The 13,592-nt window shown below is 40.8% G+C and overlaps 1 protein-coding gene across 1 annotated transcript in view; it reads right to left on the bottom strand.

The window, feature by feature from the left end:
* Nucleotides 1-13,592, bottom strand: part of lmf1 (lipase maturation factor 1) — a 711,060-nt gene that overhangs the window by 502,668 nt on the left and 194,800 nt on the right. The window contains exon 4 of the mRNA XM_073060944.1: nt 13,074-13,222. Coding sequence (XP_072917045.1) covers nt 13,074-13,222 — 149 coding nt within the window. The remainder of the gene's footprint in view (nt 1-13,073; nt 13,223-13,592) is intronic.

Genomic DNA, 13,592 nt, shown 5'->3' with positions numbered 1-13,592 from the left:
CAAAATGTATCATGCAAACCTCTTGCCAACGCCAAGCCAGCATGAGACAATTAAGGAGCAGCAGTGCACTGTGTGTCAACAAATTTTTTGTGCATGGCAACTTATGTGCTACACCTGAACACTGTCCTGAACTCTAAAATAGAATTTTCTGGCAGTTGTTTTCAATGTCTACCATATGAAGTGTTAGAATATTATGAAACAAATTTCTAGTGTATACTGTTCTTCTCAGTAAATGACTATAGTTCATTGCACCTTCAGTTCTCATCAAACGTTACTCATTTATAATAGTAACATTCAGAGAATTATTGAAAGAAGAGCTGTAGCAACAAAATCACATGGAATAACAATGTATTGAAAGATGTTATTAATATATATTTTTAAAAGTACATAAATTCATAAAAACTTAAATATCACCTGACTAATATCTTTTAAAAGCAGCATCTTTCTGTATATATGTCCTTGATAGCCTACCTGCCATCAGGAACATATATACAGAAAGGTGCTGGATACCACACACCCTTCTCATGAACTGCATACATGACTGCCATCTGGGGGAGGCTACACAGCATCCACACTAGGACCACCAGTCTCAAAAACAGTTACTTTCCCCAAGCAGTAACGCTGATCAACACCTCCACCCACTAACTCCACCACTACGTTATTATTTCCCTTCAGTCACATCATGTATAGCTTAGCATCACAACCAATCTCTGGAGAAGCTATCCTATATGTTTACATTTATTGTGGGTTTTTAAAATTATTATTGTGTTCTTTATCTTTTTTTTTGGGGGGGGGGGGGGGGCAGTTGTGCTGCCTTGGTTCCTGAGCAACAATTATTTTGTTCTCCTTACACTTGTTTACAAGAAATGACATTAAACAATCTTGGAATCATGAACAAGAAACCATGCAACTTATTGTACTGCAGATACAACAGAAGATTCATTAGACAAGGCAAATAAAATAGGGCAGGAGCAAATGGATCAGCCTTTGTCAGACAATGTTAGAGTGAAGATTTGAAGCTTTAGCTCGTTGTAGCTTCAGCAAAGAGAGGTTTGAGTGAGAGAAGGTAAAAAGCTGTAGGTAGATTTTTTTCAATATATCTGTCATATCCTTCTTTATAATTGCACAGTTAGAGCGGTAGGATAAGTGAATGCTCCTCTTGCAGGATGTGGGAAGTCAAGGAGACACCCAGTATCCCTGATGACTTCTAACACTCCATCTACGGAGTTGGAGCTGGAGCTCGAACTGGATGAACTTTGGATCATTTGAGAAGCTGAAAGGGTGATAGATAAGACATATAGAGAGGTAGTTATGCCCAAGGTGCAGGACACAGGAGACTGGGTGACAGGCAGAAGGCAGGAAGGGGAAAGGGGTTAAACCATATATGTCAAACTCAAGGCCCGCGGGCCAAATTCGGCCCGCGGTGGAATTATCTTTGGCCCGCGAGATAATATCTAATTACTATTAAAGCTGGCCCCAGTAATCGAAGCGCCTATGGCGTATGATATGGCTAATGCTGAGTTTATTCAGGTACCAGGTTTTCAGGGTTTTTAGTGTTTATTCGGCAGTCTTGCTCAGCAGTCTTCTTCATAAGAAACGGAATTTGTAAAGTGAAACACTCTGTAGTTATAGCAGAGACTGAGACACATGAGAGCAGGCTGAACAAACGGAGGCAACGAAAGCTGCGTTCACACGCGTCCGACTGATCCGGCCCGCATGAAACTGCATTTTGCTCAATCCGGCCCGTGACCTAAAATGAGTTTGACAGCCCTGGGTTAAACAGTCAGAGCAGAGTACCCCTGTGGCCATCCCCCTCAAAAACATGTACACCACTTTGGATACAGTTGGGGGGGGGAGGGGTGGGGAATGACCTAGCAGAGGAAAGTCACAGTCCTCAGGTCTCTGGCACTGAACATGGCTTTGTGACTTAGAAGGGTACTAATGACATGTAGGAAGAGGGACAAGGTTCTGAAAAGTCAGTTCAGGAAGCTAGGTGCTAAGTTAAAGGACTGGAACTCCAGGGTTGTGATCTCAGGATTGCTACCAATGCCACATGCTAGTGAGGCCAGAAGTAAGAAGATCATATAGTTTAATACGTGACTAAGGAGTTGATGTAGGAGGGAGGGCTTCAGATTTTAGGATCATTGGTGTCCTTTCCAGGGAGGGTGAGACCTGTGCAGAAGAGATGGATAGCACCTAAACTGGAGAGGGACAAATATCCTAGTGGGAAAGTTTGCTTGTGCTGCACAGGGGTTTAGGGGTGAGGTTTAGAGGATGGGAAATGGAGTGCAGAACATACAATGGAGCAGTTATTGAGATAAATGTTGTTAAAACCTCAGACTAAGTCAGGAATCAAAAGGTTGAACATGGTGGAACTAATGTTCTGAGCGGCATATACTTCAATGCAAGAAGTATTGTAGGAAAGACAGATGAACTCATGGCATGGATTACACATGGAATTATGATTTGTATCCATTAGTGAGACTTGGTTGCAGAAGGTGCAGGACTGGCAGCTCAATATTCTGGGATTACATTGTTTTAGGCATGATAGAGCGGGAGGGATTAAAGGAAAAGTGGCATTACTTTTCAAGGAAAATGTTACGGCATTACTCAATCAGGACAGACTGGAGAACTTGTCTAGTGAGGCATTATGGATGGAACAAAGGAATAAGAAAGGTATGACCATGTTAATGGAACTATACTATAGACCACCCAAAATGCATGGACTAGAAGGGCCGAGATGGCCTGTTTTCGTGCTGTAATTGTTAATCCCATGGGATTTGGAGGAACAAATTTGTAGAGAGATCACAGACTGTTACAAGAAACATGAGGCTGTGAAAGTAGGTGATTTTAACTTTTCACCTATTGACTGGGATTCCCATACTGTAAAAGGACTAGAGGGATTAAAGTTTTACAAATATGTTCAGAGAAGTTTCCTTAATTAGTGCATAGAAGTCCCAACAAGACAGTATGCAATACTTGATCTCCTGTTAGGGAATGAAACAGGGCAGGTGACAGAAGTTTGTGAAGGGAAACACTTTGCATCTAGTGATCATAATCCCATTAGTTTCAAGGTAATTATGGAAAAGTATAGGTCTAGTCCTCAAGTTGAGATTCTAAATTGGAGAAAGGCCAGTTTTGGTGGTATCAGAAAGGATGTGGGAAGTGTGGATTGGGAGAAACTGCTTTTTGGCAAAGGTGTTCTTGGTAAAAGGAGGGCCTTCAGAAGTGAAATTCTGAGAGTACAAAGCGTGTATGTGCCTGTCAGAATAAAAGACAAGGATAACAAGTTTAGGGTGTCTTGCTTTTTGAGAGATATTGAGGCCGCAGTTAACAAAATAAAAGGAGGTGCATAGCAGGTATAGGCAGGTAGGAACAAATGAAGTACTGAGGGGTATAAGAAATACAAGAAAGAAATCAGAGGGCTAAAAGAAGGCATAAGGTTGTTTTGCCAGATGTAGTGAAGCAAACTCGTGAGGGCTTTTACAGATCTGTTAAAAACAAAAGGATTGCAAGGTACAAAATTGATCCTCAAGTAGATCAGTGTGGTACTCTATGCACGGAGCCAAAAGAGATGGAGCAGATCTTAAATGGATGTTTGCATCTGTATTTATTTGGGAGATGGACACAGAGTCTATAGAAGTGAGGCAAAGCACCAGCAACATCATGGACCCTATACAGATTAAAGAGGAGATGTTTGAAGTCTTCAGGCAAATTAGGGCAGACAAATCCCAAGGGCATGACAAGGCATTTCCTCGGATCCTATGGGAGGCAAGTGCAGAAATTGCGGGGCTCCTGACATAGTTATTAGGGACAGGTGAGGTATCGGAGGATTGGAAGATCATTAATGTTATTCCGCTGTTTAAAAAAGGCTCCAAGAATAAATTCAGAAATTATAGGCCGGTGAGCCTGACATCAATAGTGGGAGTTATTGGAAGACATTCTAAGAGACTGGATATATAGAACATAGAACAGTACAGCACATTACAGGCCCTTCAGCCCACAATGTTGTGCCGACCTTCAAACCCTGCCTCCCATATAACTCCCTACCTTAAATTCCTCCATATACCTGTCTAGTAGTCTCTTAAACTTCACTAGTGTATCTGCCTCCACCACTGACTCAGGCAGTGCATTCCACGCACCAACCACTCTCTGAGTGAAAAACCTTCCTCTAATATCCCCCTTGAAATTCCCTCCCCTTACCTTAAAGCCATGTCCTTTTGTACTGAGCAGTGGTGCCCTGGGGAAAAGGCGCTGGCTGTCCACTCTATCTATTCCTCTTAATATCTTGTACACCTCTATCATGTCTCCTCTCATCCTCCTTCTCTCCAAAGAATAAAGCCCTAGCTCCCTTAATCTCTGATCATAATCTATACTCTCTAAACCAGGCAGCATCCTGGTAAATGTACCCTTTCCAATGCTTCCACATCCTTGCTATAGTGAGGTGACCAGAACTGGACACAGTACTCCAAGTGTGGCCTAACTAGAGTTTTATACAGCTACATCATCACATCGTGACTCTTAAACTCTATCCCTTGACTTATCAAAGCTGACACCCCTTAAGCTTTCTTAACTACCCTATCTACCTGTGAGGCAACTTTCAGGGATCTGTGGACATGTACCCCCAGATCCCTCTGCTCCTCCACACTACCAAGTATCCTGCCATATGAGTATTTGGATAGAGAGGGATTGATTAGGGATATCCATCTTGGGTTTAGAACCAATATTATATAGTTTTTCAGGGATGATACCAGGAAAGATGATGAAGACAATGAATGTTGTCTACACTGGTTTTAGGTACTTCACAAGGTCCCACTTGGGAGGTTAGACAAGAAGGTTCAGTCACTTTGCATTCAAAATGAGTTAGTAAATTGGATTAGACATTGGCCAGAAAGTGGTGGAAGATGGGTGCCTCTCCGTCTGAAAGCCCATGCCAGTGGAGTGCCACAAAGATTAGGGCTGGGTCCTTTGTTGTTTGTCATCTATATCAATGATCTGGATGATAATGTGGTTAACTGGACCAGCAAATGTGCAGATGATACCAAGATTGGTGGTGTAAAGGACAATGAAGAAGACTATCAAAGCTTGCAGTGGGATATGGACCAGATGGAAAAAATGGCCGATGTAATTCAATGCAGACAAGTTTGGGTGGACAAACCAGGTAGGTCTTACACAATGAGTGGTAGGGCATTGAGAAGCGTAGTTGAACAAAGGGATCTGGGAATACAGGTCCATAATTTGTTGAAAACAACATCACAGGGAGATAGTACCATAAAGAAAGCATCTGACACATTGGCATTCATAGATCAAAGTACTGAGTGCAGGAGCTGGTATGTAATATTGAAGTGGTATGAGACATTGTTGAGGCCTAATTTGAAGTATTGTGTGCAGTATTGGTTACTGACCTACAGGAAAGATATAAATAAGATATAGAGAGTACTGAGAAAATTTACAAGAATGCTGCCAGTACTAAAGGACCTGAGTTGTAAGGAAAGACTGAATAGGTCAGAACTTCATTCCCTAGAACATAGGAGATTGAGGGGAAATTTAATAAGAGGTGTACAAAATTATGAGGGATTTCAATACAGTAAATGCAAGCAGGCTTTATCCACTGACGTTGAGTGAGACTACAACGGGAGGAGAAACGTGGAATGTTTGGAATGTTTAAGGGGAACATGAGGGGAAATTTTATCACCCAAAGGGTGCTGGGAGTGTGGAATGAGATGCCAGTGCAAGTGGTGGATGTAATTTTGATTTCAAGAGAAGTTTGGACAGGTCCATAGATGGAAGGAGTATGGAGGGCCATGGAGGTTGATGGGACCAGGCAGTTTAAAGTGTTCAGCACAGACTAGATGGGCCAAAGCCTGTTTGTGTGTAGTTTTCTATGACTCTATGACTTTAAAGCATTCAAAAATGGCTCCCAACTGGAGAACAACTTACATTTATAGGGGAAACTGAAACAAAGGATAACAGCAGAGACACAAGTGAATTGCAGTCTGGAATAAAAGTGAACAAAATTGCACCGTCAAAATAGAAACTAGTCTGGCTGAACGCATTGTGTTACATTTGTAGCAGGGGCTCACATACACCAGACCGATGCAGATCTGATAATGATAAGTGTGACACAGAACTGTGTAGCTTTGAGATTTACAGAGTGAAAACTATCAACAGACAAGCAATATGGTTACACCAAAAGTGAACGGCAAATTAATTAAAATGGAATTGGACACTGGCTCAGCTGTTTCAGTCATTCCACAAAATGAGTTAGAACAACAATTTCAAAGATACAGAAATGAAGCCTGCAGATATCTAACTAAGAACATACTGGACAAAAGTTGAAATAAGAAAGGTACTGGATGATGTGAAAGCAATGTTCAAGGATGGCATTCAAAAACTCAAATATATTTAGGGTAAAATAGTATTAAATGAAAATGCCACAGCCAAGTTTTGGAAAGCAGGTCTGCTCCTTATACCATCTGTGACTGTAACTAGTACCATCTGTAACTAGTGAGCTAGATCTCATGGAGGCTGAAAGAATTCTTTTCAAGGTTGAGTGGAGCCCATGAACAACACCAGTGGTCCCCCATAAGCCAAGAACAATGGGTCTGTCAGGATCTGTGGTCATTTTAAGGGTACCATCAACCCAGTACTGAATATAGATCAATGCCCACTGCCCAGGATAGAGGATATCTTTGCTGAGGCCTACCTACAGATGAAAATCGAAAAAGAGTCTAAAGTGTTTCTCACCATAAATATGCACAATAATAATCCTATTTTTGGAGTAGCACCTGCACTTGAGCAGAAAGCTATGGACTAGGTGCTGCCCAGGCACTCATTGTTACCCGGATGACATCATTATTAACAGTAACGATAACAAGAAACATCTCCAAAATCTCAAAACAGTGTTAAATAGATTATAGGCTTAGAACATGACACAAGAAGTATGAATTCTTTAAATCAAGCATCATTTACTGTGGCCAAGAAATGTGTTAAAGAGATGGTCCTTTTTAAGATTTGTCAGTTTACTATACCAGGTTCCTGTCAAACCTGGGTACTGTGCTCCAGCTCTTGAACTCATTACTACAGACTGGGAAGAAATGGCAATGGAAAGCAGTGTGAGGGGGTTTTCCAAAAGTTAAGGGAAATGGTATCTTTAGTCACTGTGCTGAAACATTCTGATCCACATTGTCCAGTGAAGTTTGCCATGCACTAACCAGGATGCCAACACTTCCACAAAAAAGGTTCTCAGAGCTGTCAGAACCACTTCCTGTAGTCCCAGAGTCAACTTCTACAACTACCACAGAGGAGGCCCCAGACCCTGAGATCTGCCAAACAGAGTGACCACACCAACCCAAGTCAAGAAAAACATTATGCCACAAGAGTACGAAATCCTCCACAGCAATTCAATCGTCAGGCCTGAATGGGACAATTTTAAATTTACTATGATCTGCATATCTATATAGTAGCTGTATTATATAGTATACTGTGTATATAGTTAAGGAACATTAAGTTGAAGTTTATAGCTAAGCAGGAAGGATGTTGTGTATTTAATATTTCAGTAATATTTGAATAATGTTGTAAATATATTGTTTGATTAAGCACTTTGTGTTTGTTTAAATAATTCATTACATGTTATATGTAATAGTACGTGAATGGCATATGTCATCATGCCTCCACATAATACATGTGCGACTCACTAAAAGTAAAACTAAGGATGTACACAAGATACCCCGCTCCATGTTTCCTTCAATTAGTTTTTTATGTTTTGGAGTTACAAAACATAACACCAGGTACTATTTGAGGAAAGAATAACAGTTAACTTTTCAAGTCTGAGACCCTTCACCAGAACTTCAAAGTTCAAAGTAAAATTTATTATCAGAATACATACAGGTCATCACAGAGCCCTGAGATTCTTTTTCTTGCGGACATACTTAGTAAATTTATAGGACAGTAACTGTAAACAGGATCAATGAACAACAAACTGTGCAAATGCAAATATAAATAAGCAATGAGTATGAAATAACAAGAGTTAAAAGAGTCCTTAAAGTGAGACCACTGGTCGTGGGAACACCCGAAATAGAACAAGTGCAGTTATTCACCTTCGTTCAAGAGTTTGATGGTTGAGGGGTAGAAACTGCTATTGAACTTGGTGGTGCGAGTTCTGAGACACCTGTACCTTCTACCTGATGGCAGCAGCAAGGAAAGAATATGGCCTGGGTGGTGAGGATCTTTGATGATGGATGCTGACTTTTCTACGACAATGTTTCATGTAGATGTGCTCAATGATTGGGAGGGTTTTACCCATGATGTACTGGACCGAATCCACTTTTGTAAGATTTTCCACTCAGATGCATTGGTGTTCCCACACCAGGCCATAATGCAGCCAGTCAGCACACTTTCCACAATACATCTATAGAAGTTTGTCAATGTTTTTGATGACATGCCAAATCTCCGCAGACTTCTGAGGAAGTAGAGTCGCTGTTGTGCCTTCTTTGCAATTATATTTATTATGATAGGTCTAGGACAGGTCCTCTGAGATAGTGACACCAAGGAATTTAACATTACTGACCCTCTCCACCTCTGATCTTCTGATAAGTACTGGCTCACGGACTGATTTCCCTTCCCCACAGTCTACAATCAGTTCCTTGGTCTTATTAACATTGAGTGAAAGGCTGTTGTTACTACACCACTCAGCCAGATTTTCAATCTCCCTCCTAAATGCTGATTCATCACCACCTTTGATACAGCATACAACAGTGGTGCTCCTGTGTTGGTGGAGATTGTGCAGGAGATGCTTATGCCAATCCAAACTGATTGGAGTCCATAAGTGAGGAAATCCTGGATTCAGTTGCACAAGTGGGTATTGAGACCCAGGTCTTGGAGTTTACTGATTAGTTTTAAGGGTATAATGGTATTAAATGCTGAGCTGTATTCAATAAAGAACATCCTAATATATGCATTTTTGCTGTCTAGAAATTTCAAGGTTCTGTGAAGAGCCAGTGAGATGGCAGCTGTTATAGACCTGTTGCTATGAATTGAAGCAGTTCCAAATCGCCATTCAAACAGGAGCTGATATGCTTCTACCACCAGCCTCTGAAAACACTTCATCACTGGGGATGTAAGTGACACTGGACGATAGTCACTGAATCAAGTTATCATGCTCTTCTTGGGCACCAGTATGATTGAAGCCTGCTTGAAGCAGGTGGGTACCACACACTGCCAGAGCAAGAGTTTGAAGATATCCATGAACACACAAGCCAATTGGTCAATGCAGATCTTCAGTACTTGGGCCAGATACTTTCCTTCAATTCACTCTCTTTAAGGCAGCCCACATGTCATCTTCAGATACTGTGACCAAAGGATCATCGGGAGACATGGGAGTGCGCGATGGTTCCTCCCTGTTCTGCTGGTCAAAGCGAGCATAGAAGGCATTGAGCTCATCTGGAAGCAATGCTCTGCTGTTCTCCAGGTTGCAAGATTTAACTTTGTAACACTGCCACAGCTTCTCAGCAACCCTCATTGATACCAGTCTAATCTGGAATCTCCACTTCACTGACGAGATGGCTTTCCGGAGATCATACCTGCACCTCTTGAGGTATTCTTGATCTCCAGACCTGAATGTCTCGAATCTGACTCTCGGCAAATTCTGGATTTCATGATTCATCCAGGGCTTCTGATTGGGTAAACCCTGAACAATTTCATAGGGACACACTCATCCACAGCTGTTTCAATAAAGTCTGTTATGACCCTTGTGTTGTTATTCAGATCATCAGATGAATTCTTGAACACGGCCCAGTCCATTGACTCAAGGCAATCCTGTAACCGTTCCTCTGCCTCCCGCAACTACCTCTTAGTTGTCTTGATCTCTAGAGCCTTCCTTTTATGCAGGTAGTAGGATTACAGCCAAACAGTCCGATTTGCCAAACTGTGGTCTTGGAAAGGAACGGTAGGCATTCCTTATCGTAGTGTGGCAGTGGTCTAGTGTGTTGGGACCTCTGGTGCAACAGGTTACTTGTTCTTGATAATTGGGCAGGGTTTTCTTCAAACAGGCCTCATTAAAATCACCAACTGTAATTTGAAATATGTCAGGATGGCCTGCAGCCAACATCGTGCAGTTTTGCAAGTTCATCAGAGTTCATAAAGATTAAGCTACCTAAAATCAACATTTAATATGCATTTGTGTTCAGCTGAAAACATCTTAAAATATAATGCAAAAAATTCAATTTCTGTGTTTGAACATCAAAAAAATAAAGAATTAGCATTTATATAATACCTTGTCGTATAATAATACTGATCAGAATGCTACACAGTAAATGAAATGGTGTTGGAAGATTCCCTTACAGAAAGGTTTTATTTCAGTGGGGCCTCAGGGATCTGTTCTGGGACCGCCACTCTTCGTGTTTTTCATAAATGACCTGGATGACCAAGTGGAGGGATGGGTTAGTAAATCTGCAGACGACACAAAGGTTAGGGGTGTTGTGGATAGTGTGGAGGGCTGTCAGAGGTTACAGCAGGACATTGATAGGATGCAAAACTGGGCTGAGAAGTGGTAAATGGAGTTCAACCCAGATAAGTGTGAGGTGGTTCATTTTGGTAGATCAAATATGATGGCAGAATATAGCATTAATGGCAAGACTCTTGGCAGTGTACAGGATCAGAGGGATCTTAGGTTCCAAGTCCATAGGACACTAAGAGCTGCTACACAGGTTGACTCTGTGGTTAAGAAGACATACGATGCATTGGCCTTCATCAATCATGGGATTGAGTTTAAGAGCTAAGAGGTAATGTTGCAGCTATATAGGACCCTAGTCAGACCCCACTTGGAGTATTGTGCTCAATTCTGGTCGCCTCACTACAGGAAGGGCATGGAACCATAGAAAAGGTGCAGAGGAGATTTACAAAGATGTTGCATGGATTGGGGAGCATTGCTTATGAGAACAGGTTGAGTGAACTCGGCCTTTTCTCCTTGTAACGACAGAGGATAAGAGGTGACCTGATAGAGGCGTACAAGATAATGAGAGGCATTGATCGTGTGGATAGTCAGGGGCTTTTTCCCAGGGCTGAAATGGCTAGCACGAGAGGACATAGTTTTAAGGTGCTTGGACATAGGTACAGAGAAGATGTCAGGGGTAAGTTTTTTGGTGTTTTTTTTTTTACACAGAGTGGTGAGTACATGGAATGGACTGCCAGCGGCAGCAGTGGAGGCGGAAATGATAGGGTCTTTTAAGAGACTTCTGGATAGGTACATGAAGCTTAGAAAAAGAGGGCTATGGGTAAGCCTAGGTAGTTCTAAGGTAAGGACATGTTCGGCACAGCTTTTTGGGCCAAAGGGCCTGTATTGTGCTGTAGGCTTTCTACATTTCTATTCCTATTAAACACATGCCAGCACTTGTTTTCAATACAGTTCACTTTCTTAAAAATGATCTACAGCCTACAGGGGATTTTTGGCATAAATCCAGTTAACTGCTCAGCTTTTCATACAGAATGCTGGGCTAACCTATATGACTGTTCATTTACCTAAAGTAGAATCTTCCAGGCATAATTGATTTCAAATGTTATTGGAGTGACAACAAGTTATTGATGTGAAAGCATGCCAGCATCTTGCCATATACCTTTACCGATTACTGTGCCAAAAACATTGGGCAATGACATAACTTTGAAACACAACAGTTAATTTCTTTTTAAGTACCGGTATATGAGAAAGTGAACATCCATCTATAATTACCATTATCATCATTGTCAAAAGTAGAAGAACAATTCCCCTGTTTTCACAAGCAAATCAACCTTCATTTATTTTATCCTGGAAAACTATATCATATTGAGAGGAATAGATAGAGTGGACAGCCAGCGCTCTTCCCCAGGGCACCACTGCTCAATACAAGAGGACATGGCTTTAAGGTAAAGGGAAGAAAGTTCAAGGGAGATATTAAAGGAAGGTTTTTTACTCAGAGAGTGGTTGGTGCGTGGAATGCACTGCCTGAGTCAGTGGTGGAGGTAGATATACCAGTGAAATTTAAGATACTACTAGAAAGGTATATGGAGGAATTTAAGGTGGAGGGTTACATGGGAGGCAGGGTTTAAGGGTCGGCACAACATTGTGAGCCGAAGGGCCTGTACTGTGCTGTATTGTTCTATGTTCTATGGAGCATATTGAGCCAATTCCAGTTAAAAGTACCAGGACAAAATCAACCACTCCCATGTATACAACTCTCTAAAACATTACTGAATGCTTTATCATTCTTCATTAATTGATCAACCAATCCACTTCAAGTCTGATGTCAATTTATGGCTGGTAGCAACTTCAAAATAGCACATATTCTTAATCTGTTTTTCTAAAAGACACACTAGATGGATCATCACAACTTGTAAAGAAAAACATGTCTTTTACAAGCAATTATACTGTTTACTCCACAGTCGATAAAACTATACAATACTCCACATTCAGCAAATCTGCTCTACCCTGCTATTTCTACTTCAATGAAATCTCTTCCAATTCCACCTCATCTAATATTAACAGCATTATTTACTAGATACTTCTACATGTGGCGAACAAACTTCCCCTTAAATTATGCTATTTGCCTCAACTTCTCCAGATTCTAAAAAGTGAATTTTTCTAATCACTCCTTATTCCTTTACTTTATAGTAACTTTAAATGAAGGGGCTGCTTGCTACTTAGAGTAATATATAGATTTTATATTCTCATTATAGGTGGCAGATTATACAAGGATGTGAGATGATCAATGATTAACCAGACAGATTAATAAAAATGATTAGCTGATAATCTTATTTGAAAGCAATAATTGCAGTGAATGCTTTCATTTAGTCGCTATGCATCAGTAAGATCTATTCACATTGTTTAACACTGTTTGTCGGATGCAGCATCTTGTTTTTTCTTCATTATAGTTTAATCAATGGTCCTGTTGCAGAAGTAGTAATTCAGGATCCCTCATCTTAACCCAACCACAGCTTTCACTGCACATTTCTGAATTAAATCCTAAAGTACTTGGTGTCTGAGAACCAAATATGATAGTGAAGTTCAATACTTTTGAAACAGGGAAAAAAATTCCACTCACCGCTCCTAGCATAATGCGGAAAATGAGCCAACGGAAAGACCAGATGACTATTTTGGATGGTGGTGTATGATGTGGAATGGAACGGAGGGTCAGCACAGGGCACAAGAAAATTCCAAGGAACCCGGTTTCTAGCAACTGAGACTCCCAGCCTGTAAAGAAATGAAAAAATATAGTTAAATACACAACGTTATTGAACTCTATTTTGATTGCTTATCTATAAAATTCTCTCTATTAAGCTTCTCTCTGGGTCCCAAAAAACTCAGGGGATCAGGTATTTCATCAGCAATATATTGCAAGATGATTCTAAAATTGCACTGTGTCTATCATGCACTATATGGAACTATATTATTGTCTCCTTCATAATATTGGGATCTTGTCAACAGTAGCTGAGTTATATTGAGGAATTTATAATAAGATGAAATAAAAAAAGCACCTTCTATCCTAGAAGAGGAAAAAGCATTTAGTTGTAAGCTGAATGTGTTGGACTGTTTATATATACTGGAAATTTCATTCATACAT

The sequence above is a fragment of the Hemitrygon akajei genome, chromosome 11, assembly GCF_048418815.1.
Source record: "Hemitrygon akajei chromosome 11, sHemAka1.3, whole genome shotgun sequence".
Taxonomy (NCBI): Eukaryota; Metazoa; Chordata; class Chondrichthyes; order Myliobatiformes; family Dasyatidae; genus Hemitrygon; species Hemitrygon akajei.
This window is presented reverse-complemented; position numbering and strand designations above follow the sequence as displayed.